The sequence below is a fragment of the Xenopus laevis genome, chromosome 9_10L, assembly GCF_017654675.1.
Source record: "Xenopus laevis strain J_2021 chromosome 9_10L, Xenopus_laevis_v10.1, whole genome shotgun sequence".
Taxonomy (NCBI): domain Eukaryota; kingdom Metazoa; phylum Chordata; class Amphibia; order Anura; family Pipidae; genus Xenopus; species Xenopus laevis.
Genome location: NC_054387.1, coordinates 703401 through 720412, shown reverse-complemented (window position 1 = coordinate 720412; position 17012 = coordinate 703401). Strand labels below are relative to the sequence as shown.

General features: G+C 42.0%; 1 protein-coding gene across 1 annotated transcript; it reads right to left on the bottom strand.

Annotated features, from left to right (window-relative positions):
• Window positions 1-3546: 3546 nt before the first annotated feature.
• Window positions 3547-16684, bottom strand: kat2a.L (K(lysine) acetyltransferase 2A L homeolog). The gene is made up of 18 exons (XM_041576223.1): window positions 16368-16684; window positions 14272-14395; window positions 14038-14183; window positions 11954-12043; window positions 11666-11847; window positions 11347-11538; window positions 10643-10749; window positions 9973-10083; window positions 9429-9565; window positions 8769-8977; window positions 8303-8429; window positions 7606-7716; window positions 6740-6883; window positions 6253-6367; window positions 6132-6168; window positions 5337-5400; window positions 4470-4554; window positions 3547-4353 (listed from the first exon to the last, which is right to left on the bottom strand). The coding sequence occupies exons 1-18, from the start codon at window positions 16587-16589 to the stop codon at window positions 4160-4162; spliced, it is 2397 nt and encodes a 798-aa protein (XP_041432157.1). The 5' UTR covers window positions 16590-16684; the 3' UTR covers window positions 3547-4159.
• Between the last annotated feature and the right edge of the window lie 328 nt (window positions 16685-17012).

Genomic DNA, 17012 nt, shown 5'->3' with positions numbered 1-17012 from the left:
CACACTCACCCCTGGTCTGGCCAGTCCTACACTCACTCAACCCTGGTCTGGCCAGTCCTACACTCACTCTCATTCACTCACCCCTGGTCTGGCCAGTCCTACACTCACTCACACTCACCCCTGGTCTGGCCAGTCCTACACTCACTCAACCCTGGTCTGGCCAGTCCTACACTCACTCTCATTCACTCACACTCACCCCTGGTCTGGCCAGTCCTACACTCACTCACCCCTGGTCTGGCCAGTCCTATACTCACACTCACCACTGGCCTGGCCAGTCCTACACTCACTCTCATTCACTCAAACTCACCCCTGGTCTGGCCAGTGCTACTCACACTCACCCCTTTGTCTGGCCAGTCCTATACTCACACTCACCACTGGCCTGGCCAGTCATACAATCACCCCTGGTCTGGCCAGTCCTATACTCACACTAACCCGTGTCTGGCCATTAAAGGGATCCTGTCATCGGAAAACATGTTTTTTTTTTTCCAAACACATCAGTTAATAGCAGAATTCTGCACTGAAATCCATTTCTCAAAAGAACAAACAGATTTTTTTCATATTTAATTTTGAAATCTGACATGGGGCTAGACATATTGTCAATTTCCCAGCTGCCCCAGGTCATGTGACTTGTGCCTGCACTTTAGGAGAGAAATGCTTTCTGGCAGGCTGCTGTTTTTCCTTCTCAATGTAACTAAATGTGTCTCAGTGAGACATGGATTTTACTATTGAGTGTTGTTCTTAGATCTACCAGGCAGCTGTTATCTTGTGTTAGGGAGCTGTTATCTCGTTACCTTCCCATTGTTCTTTTGTTTGGCTGTGATATTACTCCAACTTGCAGTACAGCAGTAAAGAGTGATTGAAGTTTATCAGAGCACAAGTCACATGACTGGGGCAGCTGGGAAACTGACAATATGTCTAGCCCCATGTCAGGTTTCAAAATTAAATATAAAAATCAGTTTGCTCTTTTGAGAAATGGGTTTCAGTGCAGAATTCTGCTGCAGCAGCACTATTAACTGATTCATTTTGGAAAAAATTTTTTTTCCCATGACAGTATCCCTTTAAGAACCAGTGAGAGACAGCTTTGTGATGAGGCTTTACACAGAGTGCTGGGAAGACATGACAAGCCCCCGTGTATACGAGCCCTTACGTAGTTTGAGGCGGTGAGAATTCGTGCATAACTGCATTGCATGGAGCTTCATTGAAATCTCTTTCCTTAGAATGAGAATTTGCTCCACTACTATTCATTTATATGATAAGATTATCCCCAAATAGGTGCTTAACCTTCATGAGTATCAGTTTGTGTTGGAGGTGGAGTTCTGGTTTCCAAAATCCAGCCCATTAGCCATAATGCCTCTTGTTGGCAGAGCAAGAATAATTTAGATTTTATAAAGCATCTCTTGTTTCAGCAGGAATTATCTGCTCAACCTCTATTATAGTCTGAAATGTGGAGTGTCCAATCCCTGGACCATTATCATGTTTATAAGGTCCTGCAGCTGCTCATCACCACTACCTGCCAAAATATTTGTTTATTGTATGTCCCCTCTTTTCTACATATTGGACAACCTCCCATACCCTTTATCATCCACTCTAGTGGACTAGTTGCATGCAATCTATTTACTAGGACCAAATCTGTGCTGGACATAGGGCCTGGACAATTATTTGTAAAAGCTCTCTCAGACTAAGTCTATGGCCTGTCTCATTTCATACCAAATATATTCCTCTGTCCATAGACATGCAAAAGGAAGGTACAACTAGAAGCATAAAATGGCACCTCTCTAGAACTAGAGTAGCAACTGCTCCATCATAGTTTCAATATTGTCATTCCATATTTAAAGGGATACTGTCATGGGAAAAAATTTTTTTTCAAAACGCATCAGTTAATAGTGCTGCTCCAACAGAATTCTGCACTGAAATCCATTTCTCCAAAGAGCAAACAGATTTTTTTATATTCAATTTTGAAATCTGACATGGGGCTAGATATTTTGTCAATTTCCCAGCTGCCCCCAGTCATGTGACTTGTGCCTGCACTTTAGGAGAGAAATGCTTTCTGGCAGGCTGCTGTTTTTCCTTCTCAATGTAACTGAATGTGTCTCAGTGGGACATGGGTTTTTACTATTGAGTGTTGTTCTTAGATCTACCAGGCAGCTGTTATCTTGTGTTAGGGAGCTGCTATCTGGTTACCTTCCCATTGTTCTTTTGTTTGGCTGCTGGGGGGGAAAAGGGAGGGGGTGATATCACTCCAACTTGCAGTACAGCAGTAAAGAGTGATTGAAGTTTATCAGAGCACAAGTCACATGACTTGGGGCAGCTGGGAAATTGACAATATGTCTAGCCCCATGTCAGATTTCAAACATATATATAAAAAAAATCTGTTTGCTCTTTTGAGAAATGGATTTCAGTGCAGAATTCTGCTGGAGCAGCACTATTAACTGATTCATTTTGGAAAAAACATTTTTTCCCATGACAGTATCCCTTTAATGCATGAATTTCCAATTTAAAGTAAATCTATATGATACAGGAACCGTCCCCTCCCCTGTAAAATATTCAACAAAACTTTTACATTTTATTTTCATTTACTGATCCCAGTAGACCCAACAGAAAAAAAAAGTGACAAATGCGGTAAATATTAATTTAATAAATTCATGTTTCACCATTTCAGAGAGGAAAGTGCAGGGAAAGACCCTGCTTCTCTGATAAAAGAACGGTCCATAGACGATAAGCTCGCTGCTCACTTGAACAAAGCAATAAGCACGGGTGGAAGCCATGACACATACAGGCGGCAAGCACTGGATTCATACAAGTCTCTAGAACGTGGTGGGAAAATGGCACAGGTCTCACAAAATTCACAGAAAACACAAGGATCTGTACATACAAAGTGCAAATGTAGAGAAAAGGATTTCCTTATGGACTTCCATACACGGCCGGTAACATGTGTAAACGCATCACTGGTCAAATTACAGCAGTACATAATACTTTTATTATATTGTTCCCTCTTTGCTAGAAAGAAAAATGTGGTCTGCCCTAAGCATTCTTCCGAGAGACAGTCAAGCACAATAAATAGTTTAACTGTCCTGTTGGCCCCTATTTTCTCTCACCTTTGTGACCCCATATACAGCCCAAAATGATTTGTAACCATGTCGAAACATTAGTAACTTGCGTGTTATAGTTTAAAGGGATTCTGTCATGATTTTTATAATGTAGTTGATCAGTCCAACTTGCAGTAAAGAGTGACTGACGTGTATCAGAGCACAATTCACATGACTGGGGGCAGCTGGGAAACTGACAATATGTCTAGCCCCATGTCAGATTTCAAAATTAAATATAAAAAAAATCTGTTTGCTCTTTTGAGAAATGGATTTCAGTGCAGAATTCTGCTGGAGCAGCACTATTAACTGATTCATTTTGAAAAAAATGTTTTTCCCATGACAGTATCCCTTTAAGGAGGAGAAATAACAGCCTGCCAGAAAGCAGTTCCATCCTCAAGTGCAGGCACAAGTCACATGACTGGGACATCTGGGAAACTGACAATATGTCTAGCCCCATGTCAGATTTCAAAATTGAATATAAAAAAATCTGTTTGCTCTTTTGAGAAATGGATTTCAGTGCAGAACTCTGCTGGAGCAGCTCTATTAACTGATGCGTTTTGATACCCGTGACAGTATCCCTTTAAGCGAAGAGCAACAGATAAAGGCATACTTAAAACTGGGCTGCGCACAAAAACACAGCAGCCAGCCTGTGCAGAGGGCAGCTTGCCGACCCCAAATGCCGGCCCTTTCTAAGGCATGGACACTGTAATCACTGGATCTCATGGTTGCTTACCAAACAACATCTATACTGACAAAAAGTTACTCTTCAATCCAGTAAACATGTAGACGAGAGCTGTCCACGTATATAAGTTTGGTAGGTGGAATAAATGTAAACACATGATCTTTCGTCAGCTAGTCATTCTGGCAGGCAACAACCCAATCAAAATAAAGGCCATTCCCCCCCTTCCTCATTGGGCACTTCTCATTGGTCCCCGAGAAGGACGACCCTTCCTATACGCTGCATGGCACAGTATGAAAAGTATCTCCTCGGAGCTGAGTCTAATGCTGTCAATGAAATACTGCCACGAATCTTCCAACATTGATGGGGTTTCCAGCCAACAAAAGAGCCACAGTCATTTGTCTATGAGCCCCGCTTCTTTGAGCTTGAAGTAGAAGAATTTCTCCAGCGTGTTGGCACATTTGCAGTAATCGCTGTCTGCCGGGTTATACTCTCGGCAATTGGTAATGATCCTCTGCAGATCAGCGATGAAGATCTTCTTCGTTACGTAATATCTGTTCTTCAGCCTCTCCGTCATGGTTTTCAAATCTGAGAAGGAACCCAGGGTATTATTGTAGTACTCTCCCCTATTGTTAGTATCCTTATTCATTGAAATCTTAAATAAATCAACTTGAAAGATGTGACAGTTTACAGAAGGGACGTACCTATTGGAAATCGGATCACCTCGTAGTAATCCGGCGCCTCCGATTTTTTCACAGGCTCCATGAATGGCCAAGCACTAGGGTGAGTCTAAAAAGAAATCCAGACTAATGCATTAGGTTTATAAGAAAAGTATTAACAAGCGAGTTGCCGTTTTTTTAGCGGCCACTAGAGAATTCATGCAAGGACACTATATCCCTACCCTGAATACAGACTGCAAAGTCTCAGTCATGTTTTCAATACAATTGCCGAATTCAAGATGCAATTAAAGAATTAAGCTCTGCACTCCTATGGAATTGTACATGCAAATATGTCTGCATTGTAAAGGCATTTTAGAAAAGTCAGGTACTTTCCTTGCTTTTAGTGAAGAGGAGGGACTTTAACAGCACACAACTGCCAGCTACAGAGAAATGAAACCCCAGCTCTCACCCTCCAGTAGGCACAGCAGGGAATTCAGGATCAGGCAGAAACTGCATTTTTTTTGTTCCCTCTGAGGCTCCATTCACATAATGGCAAAAAGATTTGCTCAAATACATTATTATAAAGAGGAGAAGCAGGACTGTATTTATTCATTTGTGAGTGATGCCTTTTCATGATGGAGCCGACCCTGCAAGCCATCAAATGAATCAGAGCACAGGCCAAATGGCTGTATACTGCTGACCATTCATTTTATTTGATCAAGTGATCAGAGCTTTTATTTCTGTTAATATATTGAGTGGGGCAGAAGATTATTTGTAGGATACGGAGACCTGCTAAGCCCCAATCTACCCTAGCAAATGTGGGCACGTGTGTATTGTATTGTATTGCATTGCATTGCATTGCATTACAAGCGGATCAAGAGTCAGAAAAGCTATTCCAGATGCATCTCTTACCTTGATTTGTGCTAGAAGGTTCTTTAGGATGTTATACAACTGGTCTGGGTCTTTGATCTCTTTCCTGAGACAACATACAGGAGACATGTGCAATATATATATATATATAAATAATATCAAAGCTTATTAGCATTACAGCGGTACCTATTGCATTCAGATTCTGATGCACCACAGTAGTAGTTATTTCTGGATACTGCACATCTTTAATAATTCCATAATATCCAGAGTAATGAAAACTACCTGAAAGTGACCCCAAAATATCCAGAGGTGCATTAGCAGCATCACTACTTAGTCTTAGCCGTGTGCTTGATGCACCAGAGACTTTTTGGCGAATACAAATGTGATTCTACTCTAAATGCATATTCATTTTCAAACATGTATTACAATGAAATAAGATTCACATACTAACTGCCTCATTATATTTTTGTCTCATTATATAGTGAATAAAGTACTCCCTCTTGTAAAATATAAGGATATTATAAGTCACCGAGGAGTTTCATGACCATATAAAAACACGAGGCCGAAGGCTGAGTTATACAGGTCATGGAACTCCGAGGTAACTTCTAATATCCTCAATATTTTACAACTGGGGGTACTTTATTTATTATAATACACAAATTTTAGTGAGTCATGTGACAGAAATGACATCACTACTCACCGTTTATAACTGATGACATCACTACTCACCGTTTATAAGGATATAATTTACAAGATATTTATGGCTTTTGTGTATTATAGTGAAATAAACTGGACTGACTTTCTTTAGTTAGAGAAGGATAATGCTGTAATACTCACCCTTTCTCTTTACATGCCGGTTTCCAGCCAGTCTCTCCTGAAAAGAAAAAAAATATATATATTTGCATCAACCTTTTATTTTGCAATAGATTTTTGAAATGCTTTACACGGACACACTTACGTATTCCAGGAATACACTCTACTGGGATCTGGCGCAGTCCTTCTTTAAAACACGTGAGTCCAGGATAAACCTTGCGGATCTGAGCTTGTCTGCGTTCTATCAGCTTCTTAATGATCTGCACAAAGAGAGGATGAGAAGAAGTCACATACACATGTGCTAAAGTAAAGGAATATTATATTAAATAAATATGTCTGTCTTTGGCTTTTCCTGCTTAGTACAATGGGGAGACACCCATGTTTAGGGGATGTTTAGTTCAAATGTTACTTCCCTTTATGACAACTAAAGGCCTGTGTTTAACATTAGTCTCTGGATGAAGTCATATAATTGTTAGTTTGAGCAACTACTATATTTGCAGTCTATCACAGAAACACATATTTAACCAGCCAGAATATCCTATGCCACAATATTTTAGATTTATTTAAAATATATAAGTGATTTAAGTGCTGGTATGAAAGCAAAAGCAGGACAGTGCAAAATACCCATTTACCTCCTTTTGCTTTTTTATTATGTGGGAGAGTTCTGTATAAGGTATCCTGGGGTTCAGCTCACACTCCATTAAAGTGGCTCCCTCGTAATCCTTGATGTACCCCAAGTAGCGACTTTTTGGAACTTTGATGTCCTTGGAAAATCCCTGGACGGAAACAAAAAGAAGCTAAGGAAACTGGAAGGGTGAGAAAACGAAGAATTCAAATGGAGGCAGGGAACAAAAAAAGCAAGAGAAAGATCTTGTTGAATAGAGAGGAGACGTTGCACTTTAACAAGGCTGCTGTTACGATGAGTTTCCAATCGACTCTGGAATTACTTGCACTTTCACTTCATTTCTGGATCTCCCACAGTTGTGTTCCAGCTCCCCCCCCACTAAAACTTGGTTACCCCAGACTTTAGCGACAGACCCTAATCTTTCTGAACTATCATTAGCAATAGGCCAAACACAACCCCTATTTGAGACAATGGAAAAGTACACACTGGCAGCATAGCTTAGTACTTCCCTACAAAAGGTGGGTTGAAATTCAGTGTTCATGGTTTCATAGACTATGCCGTAAGTATGTAAGAGTATGGGGTTCTGTCCTGAGTAGACCAAGCTACCATTTTGTCTTGGACTTTTAGCTTTGTATATGTCTTACTTGAAGGAATCCATGGCAAAAGTAACTTTTAATCCAGGTCAGGCTATACAGTATCTAGATTGTGGCGAGTCTAAAGCAACCAAGCTCACCGTTATTTCAATTAGTTAAACTGAAAAAGCAGCATGGATAGGTGATAAAAAGTTGTCATCCCTAACTCCCCCCACATTACTAAATACATCATATGCCCCCCAAAACAGTAATGTCCTGCTCACATCGGAGAACAACACACCTGTTTCTTAAAATAACCAATGGCATATTCATCTGCGTACGTCAAGAAGTAAAGAATGTTGTGCTTAATGTGGTATTCCTTCAAATGGTTCATTAGGTGAGTGCCATAACCCTGCCGAGAAAAAAAATAATAAACATTTATTAGTAGAAAACAGAGATAAGACAGCGGCCATTTTTTCCATTTCTGGAGAGATTTCCCTGCAGTTTAATTGTGCCAGGGACACTACTGAGCTGAGCCTTCTCAGGTTTACTAATGACAGCAAAATAACCTGGCTGGTTACTGGTTACTAAACTGCATGGAACATCCAAATTTAACAGAATTCATCCTCATTACAACAGAGCTGTTTTATTTAATTGAAACATTTTTCCAACCCCTACTTTATGTACATTTATAGACCTGCCCTACAGCTTGTTTCCAGTAAGCTGATCTACATAAACGTCTGTACAGCCAGAGAGACATGTCGATGCCAGGAATCTGTACAAATACATTAATCCAAATGTGCAGGTTCTGGGAACAGCGGGAGAGGTTAACCCATACCTCTGTCTATTTAAACAGGTCTAACGTTTTCATTTTAGAACCTTTCAAGCGGCTACTGCCTAGAGTAAAGATTTAAATGGATAAAAATGCCCCAGTCTGTATTATTATGGCTTACAGGTGCCACAGACTCTGAATAGAATATAAATTCAAACACACTCACCTTCACTTGTTCATTGGAAGTCACAGCGCAGAACACAATCTCAGTGAAGCCTTGAGTGGGGAACATTCGGAAGCAGATGCCCCCAATTACACGGCCATCTTTAATAAGAGCCAGGGTTTTGTGTTTTCTAAAGGGTTAAAGTGTAAATACAAACATTAATCACCTCTTTAACTCTTGTATCCATAAATACAGTAGAACCCCCATTTTACGTTTTTAAGGGGACTGAAATAAATGGTGTCAAATCAGGGAAATGTATTATGCATAATATATAGGTTGGACCACAAAACAACTGTAAAATGAGGGGAAACTTAAAATCAGAGGATGTAAAATTGAGGTTCCACCGTATATTATAAATAAATAGTGAGACTAACAGCAGAGTTTTGAATACCCCCAAAGAATATTGGGAATTTAAAGATATACGAGGCATCGTTAGTTGAAGTATTTTGTGAAATTCTTAATCACTCACGAGTCAAACACAAGCCGGGTTATGTACTCCTTCGGCATCCGAGGAAGCTGATGAGAAAATACATTTTGCAGACCCACAAGCCACATAAGGATCTTCTTGTTTGACTTCTGAGACAGAGAGTTTCCAATGACATGAAATTCTATAATCCCCCTTCTTTCTTCCAAGCGAGCCGTCTCATCCCGGGCTGCATTAGCCGACAGCAAACTGGTCTGTGCACATAGAAGTACAACATAAATTGCATCTGTGAGATAATCAATGCCTGGATTGAAGATTATTCATTCAAAAACATAGGAGGAAAAAAATTGCATAAAGTGTATGGCCTATTTCCCAGAATCCTTTGCACATATTACCCTCACTATGCCTGGGAATAGGGTCAGAAAGATTAAAAAACAGAAAAAGAACAACATATGAGAATAATGTCTAATTCGTCCTGCTTCATTTGTGTTTCAGCTACAACCACACTATCTAGCTCAGTGACTAGAGCAATGTTTAGCGTTTGTGTTTGGCGTTTGTGTTTAGCGTTTGTGTTTAGCGTTTGTGTTTAGCGTTTGTGTTTAGCGTTTGTGTTTAGCGTTTGTGTTTAGCGTTTGTGTTTAGCGTTTGTGTTTAGCGTTTGTGTTTAGCGTTTGTGTTTAGCGTTTGTGTTTAGCGTTTGCTTACATCAGGACCCAGCATGGCGGCGGGATCTGTAATGGTGAGCATGACCTCATTCACAAGCTCCATAGGGATGTCGCCCATCACTCGTATTCTTTTGGCATCTTCTAAGGTCAGGCTATCAGACAGTTTTCTTTTCTCACCTACAAAACCAAGAATTCATGTCACATCAATAAATGAAACATATCCACCTCAGTCCTAATTGCACACACACACACACACACACACACACACACATATAACAATACTTTCTCATCATACAAGGAAAGACGTACAATACAGTTGCAGCCACAAACACACAGGCACTAATCATGAGGAAAAAAATAGATTTACACAAATCATGATGAGGAAAAATAAAAATCAGTATTTCTGTTAAGTGTCTTATGCAAGAAGTACCATTATTTAAACAATAATATAACAGATGCCAGATCATTGACCTCAAGATGTGCATATCTATATGTGAAATAAATATTGTAACACGGCATATGGACACATAGAAACAGGAGCTTCCTTCAAATCCTTGTGTTACTGTAGTTAGGGCAACACTTACCTGCCATTGGTTCTGAACTGCTGGAGTCCCCAGTGGACGTCAGGGAAGAACTATTGTTTAGGTTGTTGTTGAAGAGAGGGGTGGAGGGGACAGAAGTGGTGTTCACGGCAGCTAAAGAGCAAATTTAAAAGGAGTCAGATGGGGGTGCAGGCAAAAAAAACTCCTACAGGTCATAGGCAACTAATATGGAACTCTCAGACATTGCTGAAACTATAACTCTAGGAAACGTTTTCATTTTACCGGTAGGTAATTTTTGAGCTATAGGTTATGCAAAATAGCAATTGAAACATTAAGACCCTTCAAAAAAAATGTTTCTTGAAAAGGTCCCACTAAAAAAAGATGTACTGAAATAAAAAGGTTCTCTCTAATAGGTGCAATATCCGTTTTTGTGCAAAAGCCCTCGCCAAACTTTTATAGTTTCAGCATGAAGACTGGCCAAACTCCTGTAACCATCCCAAGATTAAATGAGAACAATCTAGTCAAGAAGATTCCACAAAATACCCAAAAAAGGAGGATCAAGCATAATGTAGAATGGCATGGCAACCAATTAAACCGGCCACAGATTTCCTCTTTCGGTCAGAGCAGACAGTGATCTGTTTGGAAGTCAGACCCAAAAATGAAAGATACGTATTATTAGATCTAAGATTAATATCTATTCAAGACATCGTACCTGGGCGAGACACTAGTTGGGGACCTTCTGTGGTGGGAACAGTAAAATCTGCCTCCCATATGGGAGAGTTTTCGCCATAGATTTCTTCTTCCAGCATGGAGAGGAACCTAGGTGAAAACGGACGTCAATTTTAGTTCTACCAATGACTCTAAGTGGAATCAAAAACACTTAAAGGGGAAGGAAACCTAGTCGGCGCAAACCCCCCACCTCCCCTCCCGTGTGTTGCCCCCCTCCCTCCTCCCCCCTGGCCTACCCGTCCCGCTGGGCAAATGCCCCTAACTTGTTACTTACCCTTCTGCGCAGGTCCAGTCCAGGGAGTTCACCGACGACGCGATGCGATCTTCTTCCTGCTGTGAACGGCGCATGCGCAGTAGGATCATTTCACCCGTACGATCTACTGCGCATGTGCGTGACTTTTGGCGCATGCGCAGTAGATCCGTACCGGCGAAATGATCCTACTGCGCATGCGCCAAAACGCCGTTCACAGCAGGAAGAAGATGGCGTGGAAGAAGATGTCATCTGTGAACTCCCTGGACTGGAGCTGCGCAGAAGGGTAAGTAACAAGTTAGGGGCATTTGCCCAGCGGGAGGGGTAGGCCAGAGGGGAGGAGGGAGGGTGGGCAACACACGGGAGGGGGGTTTGCACCGACTAGGTTTCCTTCCCCTTTAACAAGACAACGCTTATTGATAATGGCTCGTGCTCACTTTGGGAAGTGTGTAAGGATCAGAGTCCGCTTTTCAGGAACAAGCTTGTCCTTCTCTACCCTGAACTTCTCCAGCAGTTGTCGGCGAGTAACGGTGAAGATAGAACGAAGCAGACTCCTCCCAAACACGTGTGTAGTCTCATAGCGGGGCAGACTGTCGCAGCTCTGTGGTACGTGACAGTAACAGAGCCACCTACAAAAGAACCAACCACCCTTCATCTAAATAGCACTTCACAAATATATAGACTGGCACTTGCACAGAAATCATTCTCAGTATTAATAGGGAAGCTCCAGCAAATAGGACGAATACTTGGAATTACCTGGTATAATTAACCTTGTACGTTGCTACGTCTTCATTCTGAGATCTCTGGCGGAACTGCGAAGGGGTTTCAAGCTTCCAATAGTTTAAGCAGAGGAGGAACATTTTGGAGAGCTCGTACATTGTCTGACGTTCCTTGGGCTGCAAGTGGCTGAACTTGTACTGGACAAAATTCAGGACGCCCTATGTTGAAATAAAAGCACTGCTTCATATCTGTAACTATGTGATAAGTTAAAAACCCAATGGCCTTGGATATTTCATTTAGACACCAATGGAATTCTAAAATTACCTGTTCTATATTTGGCTTCTCAAACGGTGGGCTTCCCAAAGATCCCTCTACCACTGGTCGGATCATCTGAAGGATACACTTTCTCAGCAGCTGCAGGAATAGCAGTGGCATTTGGATGAAAAGAAGATGCAACGTCGTAGTAACATGACAAGTTATAAAAAGACACACGTCCATCAAGTTCAACCTTAGGTCTATATATAACCTGCCTAACTGTCAGTTGATCCTGAGGAAAGCGAAAAACCCATCTGAAGTCTCTCCAATTTGCCTCAGAGGGGGAAAAATTCCTTCCTGACTCCAGTCCCTGGATCAACTTGTACTATGAGCTCTCTCCCATATCCCTGTATTCCCTCACTTGCTAAACACCATCCAACCCATTCTTATACCTATCTAATGTATCAGCCTGTACCCCTGATTCACTTCCCAGCTCTCCCTGTAACACCCCTTTCCCTCCTCTAATCTCATTGGCTCCCTCCTGTCTGCTGGGAGGAGCTACTGGTGAATAAAGCATCCGACCCTTCCTTATACCTATCTAATGTATCAGCCTGTACCCCTGATTCACTTCCCAGCTCTCCCTGTAACACCCCTTTCCCTCCTCTAATCTCATTGGCTCCCTCCTGTCTGCTGGGAGGAGCTACTGGTGAATAAAGCATCCGACCCTTCCTTGTACCTATCTAATGTATCAGCCTGTACCCCTGATTCACTTCCCAGCTCTCCCTGTAACACCCCTTTCCCTCCTCTAATCTCATTGGCTCCCTCCTGTCTGCTGGGAGGAGCTACTGGTGAATAAAGCATCCGACCCTTCCTTGTACCTATCTAATGTATCAGCCTGTACCCCTGATTCACTTCCCAGCTCTCCCTGTAACACCCCTTTCCCTCCTCTAATCTCATTGGCTCCCTCCTGTCTGCTGGGAGGAGCTACTGGTGAATAAAACATCCGACCCTTCCTTGTACCTATCTAATGTATCAGCCTGTACCACTGATTCACTTCCCAACTCTCCCTGTAACACCCCTTTCCCTCCTCTAATCTCATTGGCTCCCTCCTGTCTGCTGGGAGGAGCTACTGGTGAATAAAACATCCGACCCTTCCTTGTACCTATCTAATGTATCAGCCTGTACCACTGATTCACTTCCCAGCTCTCCCTGTAACACCCCTTTCCCTCCTCTAATCTCATTGGCTCCCTCCTGTCTGCTGGGAGGAGCTACTGGTGAATAAAGCATCCGACCCTTCCTTATACCTATCTAATGTATCAGCCTGTACCCCTGATTCACTTCCCAGCTCTCCCAGTAACACCCCTTTCCCGCCTCTAATCTCATTGGCTCCCTCCTGTCTGCTGGGAGGAGCTACTGGTGAATAAAGCATCCGACCCTTCCTTGTACCTATCTAATGTATCAGCCTGTACCCCTGATTCACTTCCCAGCTCTCCCTGTAACACCCCTTTCCCTCCTCTAATCTCATTGGCTCCCTCCTGTCTGCTGGGAGGAGCTACTGGTGAATAAAGCATCCGACCCTTCCTTATACCTATCTAATGTATCAGCCTTTACCCCTGATTCACTTCCCAGCTCTCCCTGTAACACCCCTTTCCCTCCTCTAATCTCATTGGCTCCCTCCTGTCTGCTGGGAGGAGCTACTGGTGAATAAAGCATCTGACCCTTCCTTGTACCTATCTAATGTATCAGCCTGTACCACTGATTCACTTCCCAGCTCTCCCTGTAACACCCCTTTCCCTCCTCTAATCTCATTGGCTCCCTCCTGTCTGCTGGGAGGAGCTACTGGTGAATAAAGCATCCGACCCTTCCTTGTACCTATCTAATGTATCAGCCTGTACCCCTGATTCACTTCCCAGCTCTCCCTGTAACACCCCTTTCCCTCCTCTAATCTCATTGGCTCCCTCCTGTCTGCTGGGAGGAGCTACTGGTGAATAAAGCATCCGACCCTTCCTTGTACCTATCTAATGTATCAGCCTGTACCCCTGATTCAGGGAGACAATTCCAAATCTTCACAGCTCTCACTGTAACAAACCCCTTCCCAATATTTAGTGGGACAAACCACTAAGAGAACGAGCAACCTTCCTTCCAGGTCTCACCTTAAACAAGTAAAAGTAAACTTGCTTGGTGTCCGTGTCTTCCTCTTTGTGAACGGACATGAAGAGGTTTTCGACATCGACCACCATCCCCAGCAGCCGGTTGATTTCCTCTTCAGAAACATTCTCCAGGTGAGACACGTGGTCGGCTGCAATAAAGCAAACGGAAAGCCGTGGAACCAGTATCATAACGACAGATGTGTTAAAATGCATGGGCTAATGGCAGCTCCTACAAACCTAAGGCGTGGGCGCAGCTGCGACATGGTTCTGTGAGATTGGCTGCGGGCTGTTGTAGATCCATTCTTGGTGCCGTCTGTGGGTTGGGGTTCTTCCATCCGTTGCACTTACACAAGTCATTGGCCTAAAAGGTGAAGCACAAGATTACTGAGCCATGATGGTTAATTGTGGGTGAGGCAGTGCCGATACAGCTCAGACTGACGAAGGGCCCCACATAGATCATAAACAGATCTGCAGTTGGTCTCTTTGATTGTGATCAAGTACAGTAACAGCAGCAAGCGGAGGACTGCACAGATCTGCCTCTATATTACTAGACAGAATATTCCCATGACATTGGCTTCCAGCTAAACAGGAGCCCCAAATTCCAATGAAGAAAAACGAGGCAATTAAGGTTTTTCTTCATCCAGGACATGATATAGAGCAGAATGTATCTAGTGTGAGAAGTCTAAAGCAATTCCACTTGCCGAGTCTCATACAAACAGCTTCTACGCTCCAAGTCTTATTGGGACCAATGGAGGTGAATTGTTGATGGTGAAGGAACTAATTGTACTTGTGGATAACAAACGTCGCTATAGCCTGATATTACAGCAAGTCTTTTGCTATTCTAAAGCACTAACGTAACGCTTCCCACCTGTAAACTGGGTAAGTTGAGTTCTGTATAAACAAACCTGAAGCTTTTAATAGAGGAATAAACTCAATGTGCGCAGCACTTCTCAGCCATTCTTGTTACTACCTTCTCTTCTGTAACCAGTGACTGTCAGGGAAGCTAAAGATTAAGAGTGGATTTACTTTATTTAGTGCAATAATAAATAGACTGGGCCATTTCTTGGAAAAGTGCATGGGACCAGCCAGGGGGTGGGTCAGAATTTTGACAGAGACCCTGAACAAGAGGAGGGTTGGGGGGCGGCTGAGATCCAACAACTGGGGCATCACTGGACTGAAATGTCAACCCTTTTATGCACCTGAATACAGATCTGCCCACCTGGGTATGACTGTGTTTAACTAACTGTGTATGAGTGTGTAGGACTGTGTAGGAGTGTGTGTTGTGTAGGAGTGTGCATGAGTGTGTATGACTGTGTATTGTGTATGAGTGTGTATGGGGGCTGCTATGCAGAGAGAATAATGTAGATGGCGGCAGGGATTCCATTGAATGAAAATGTTCATTCATTACACATGTCCTTGATCATCTACAGGTTGTGGAAAGTCTAAAGGCCAATATTCCTCCCTAAATAACCCAATGTGTGGCCACTGTGTGTCATTATTGTCTGTAGTGTATGGGCCACCCCCATATTATTAATGATGATGATAAGGGAACACAAGTCGTTCTATTGACATTGAAATGAATGGAAGGCTCAGTAGAAATGTGCCCCATAATAATAATATAATAACAACAACAATAAAAATAATATCATAATAACAGTATAATAATTGTATTAATAACAAAAATAATAATATAATAATAATAATAATAATAATAATAATAATAATAAGGGAAGCTGTGCTAGTGACATTACAATGAATGGGAGGCTGAGCAGAAATGTTCCCCATATTATTAATAATAATAATATAATAATAACAATCATACAATAAAAATATATCAAGAATGGAACAACAATAATAATAATACAATAACAATAATAATAACTAATATAACAATAATAATAAAATAATAATCTAATAATAATAACAATAATCTAATAATATTATAATAATAATAATAATAATAAGGGAAGCAGCAGTACTAGTGACAATGAATGGGAGGCTGAGCAGAAATGTTCCTCATATTAACAATAATAATATAATAATAATAAAATAATAATAATAATAACAACAATAAAATAATAATAATAATAAGGGAAGCAGCAGTACTAGTGACAATGAATGGGAGGCTGAGCAGAAATGTTCCTCATATTAACAATAACAATAATAACTAATATAATAATAATCTAATAATAATAACAATAAAATAATAATAATAATATTAATAACAATAAAATAATAATAAGGGAAGCAGCAGTACTAGTGACAACAGGCTGAGCGGAAATGATGAATTGTTTCCCTTGGCCACTAGGGGGCAGAGTGCAGAGTGTCCGTACCTTACATGCGGAGAATACCCCGAGCTTTTCCAGCTTCTTGGCCCGAGGCAGGGCCCGTACTTGCGCCTTTCTCTGGCTCGCTCTTTGCTGCTGGCTCAGGCCGGGTCTGGCTGGGTCACTGGAGCCGCTCCCTCCGCCCGTCCCTGCAGCAGCGCCAGTCTGTGCGGCAGCCGGAGCCTGTAAGCTACAGCGAGACTGTGAGGCCTGGACTAGTTCAGCCATAGCAACGCTGCTACTGCTGCTTCTGCCGCCACCTTCCCTGCCAATAAAGCTTCCAGGTTCAAGCGCCGCCGCTCACGCACACACCACTGCGCAAGCGTCTGGCCGCGTGGAATTCTGGGAAGTGTAGTTTCTCCCCCGCCTAGTAACGTACAGGGGAAATCCATTGGCGTGACCCATAATTCTTTGCGCGAGGGAATATTTCTCACACAGCTGAGGGGACAGTGAGATTCAATTCCCTTTTGCCATATTTACAGAGATATTTATAGAAAGAGAATGTGTTAAAGTTGTCCCTTTATTTAATACAGGCTTTTGTTGATTGCAGTTCTACCATTTACACAAATATTCTCTTTCCTTTCAGCAGATTCCCCAGACTGTCACACAAACATCTCATTTCAATATTAGACCAAAAAGCAAATGTCCATT

What these genes read in the sequence shown, in the direction of transcription:
- kat2a.L (XM_041576223.1), bottom strand. Translation starts at nt 16,589, where the DNA reads ATGGCTGAACTAGTCCAGGCCTCACAGTCTCGCTGTAGCTTACAGGCT. An exon ending in ATCCTTACACACTTCCCAAA is followed by an intron (nt 10,750 to 11,346) that starts GTGAGCACGAGC and finishes GTTTTCACCTAG; the next exon opens with GTTCCTCTCCATGCTGGAAG. An exon ending in CCGCCATGCTGGGTCCTGAT is followed by an intron (nt 8,978 to 9,428) that starts GTAAGCAAACGC and finishes CTATGTGCACAG; the next exon opens with ACCAGTTTGCTGTCGGCTAA.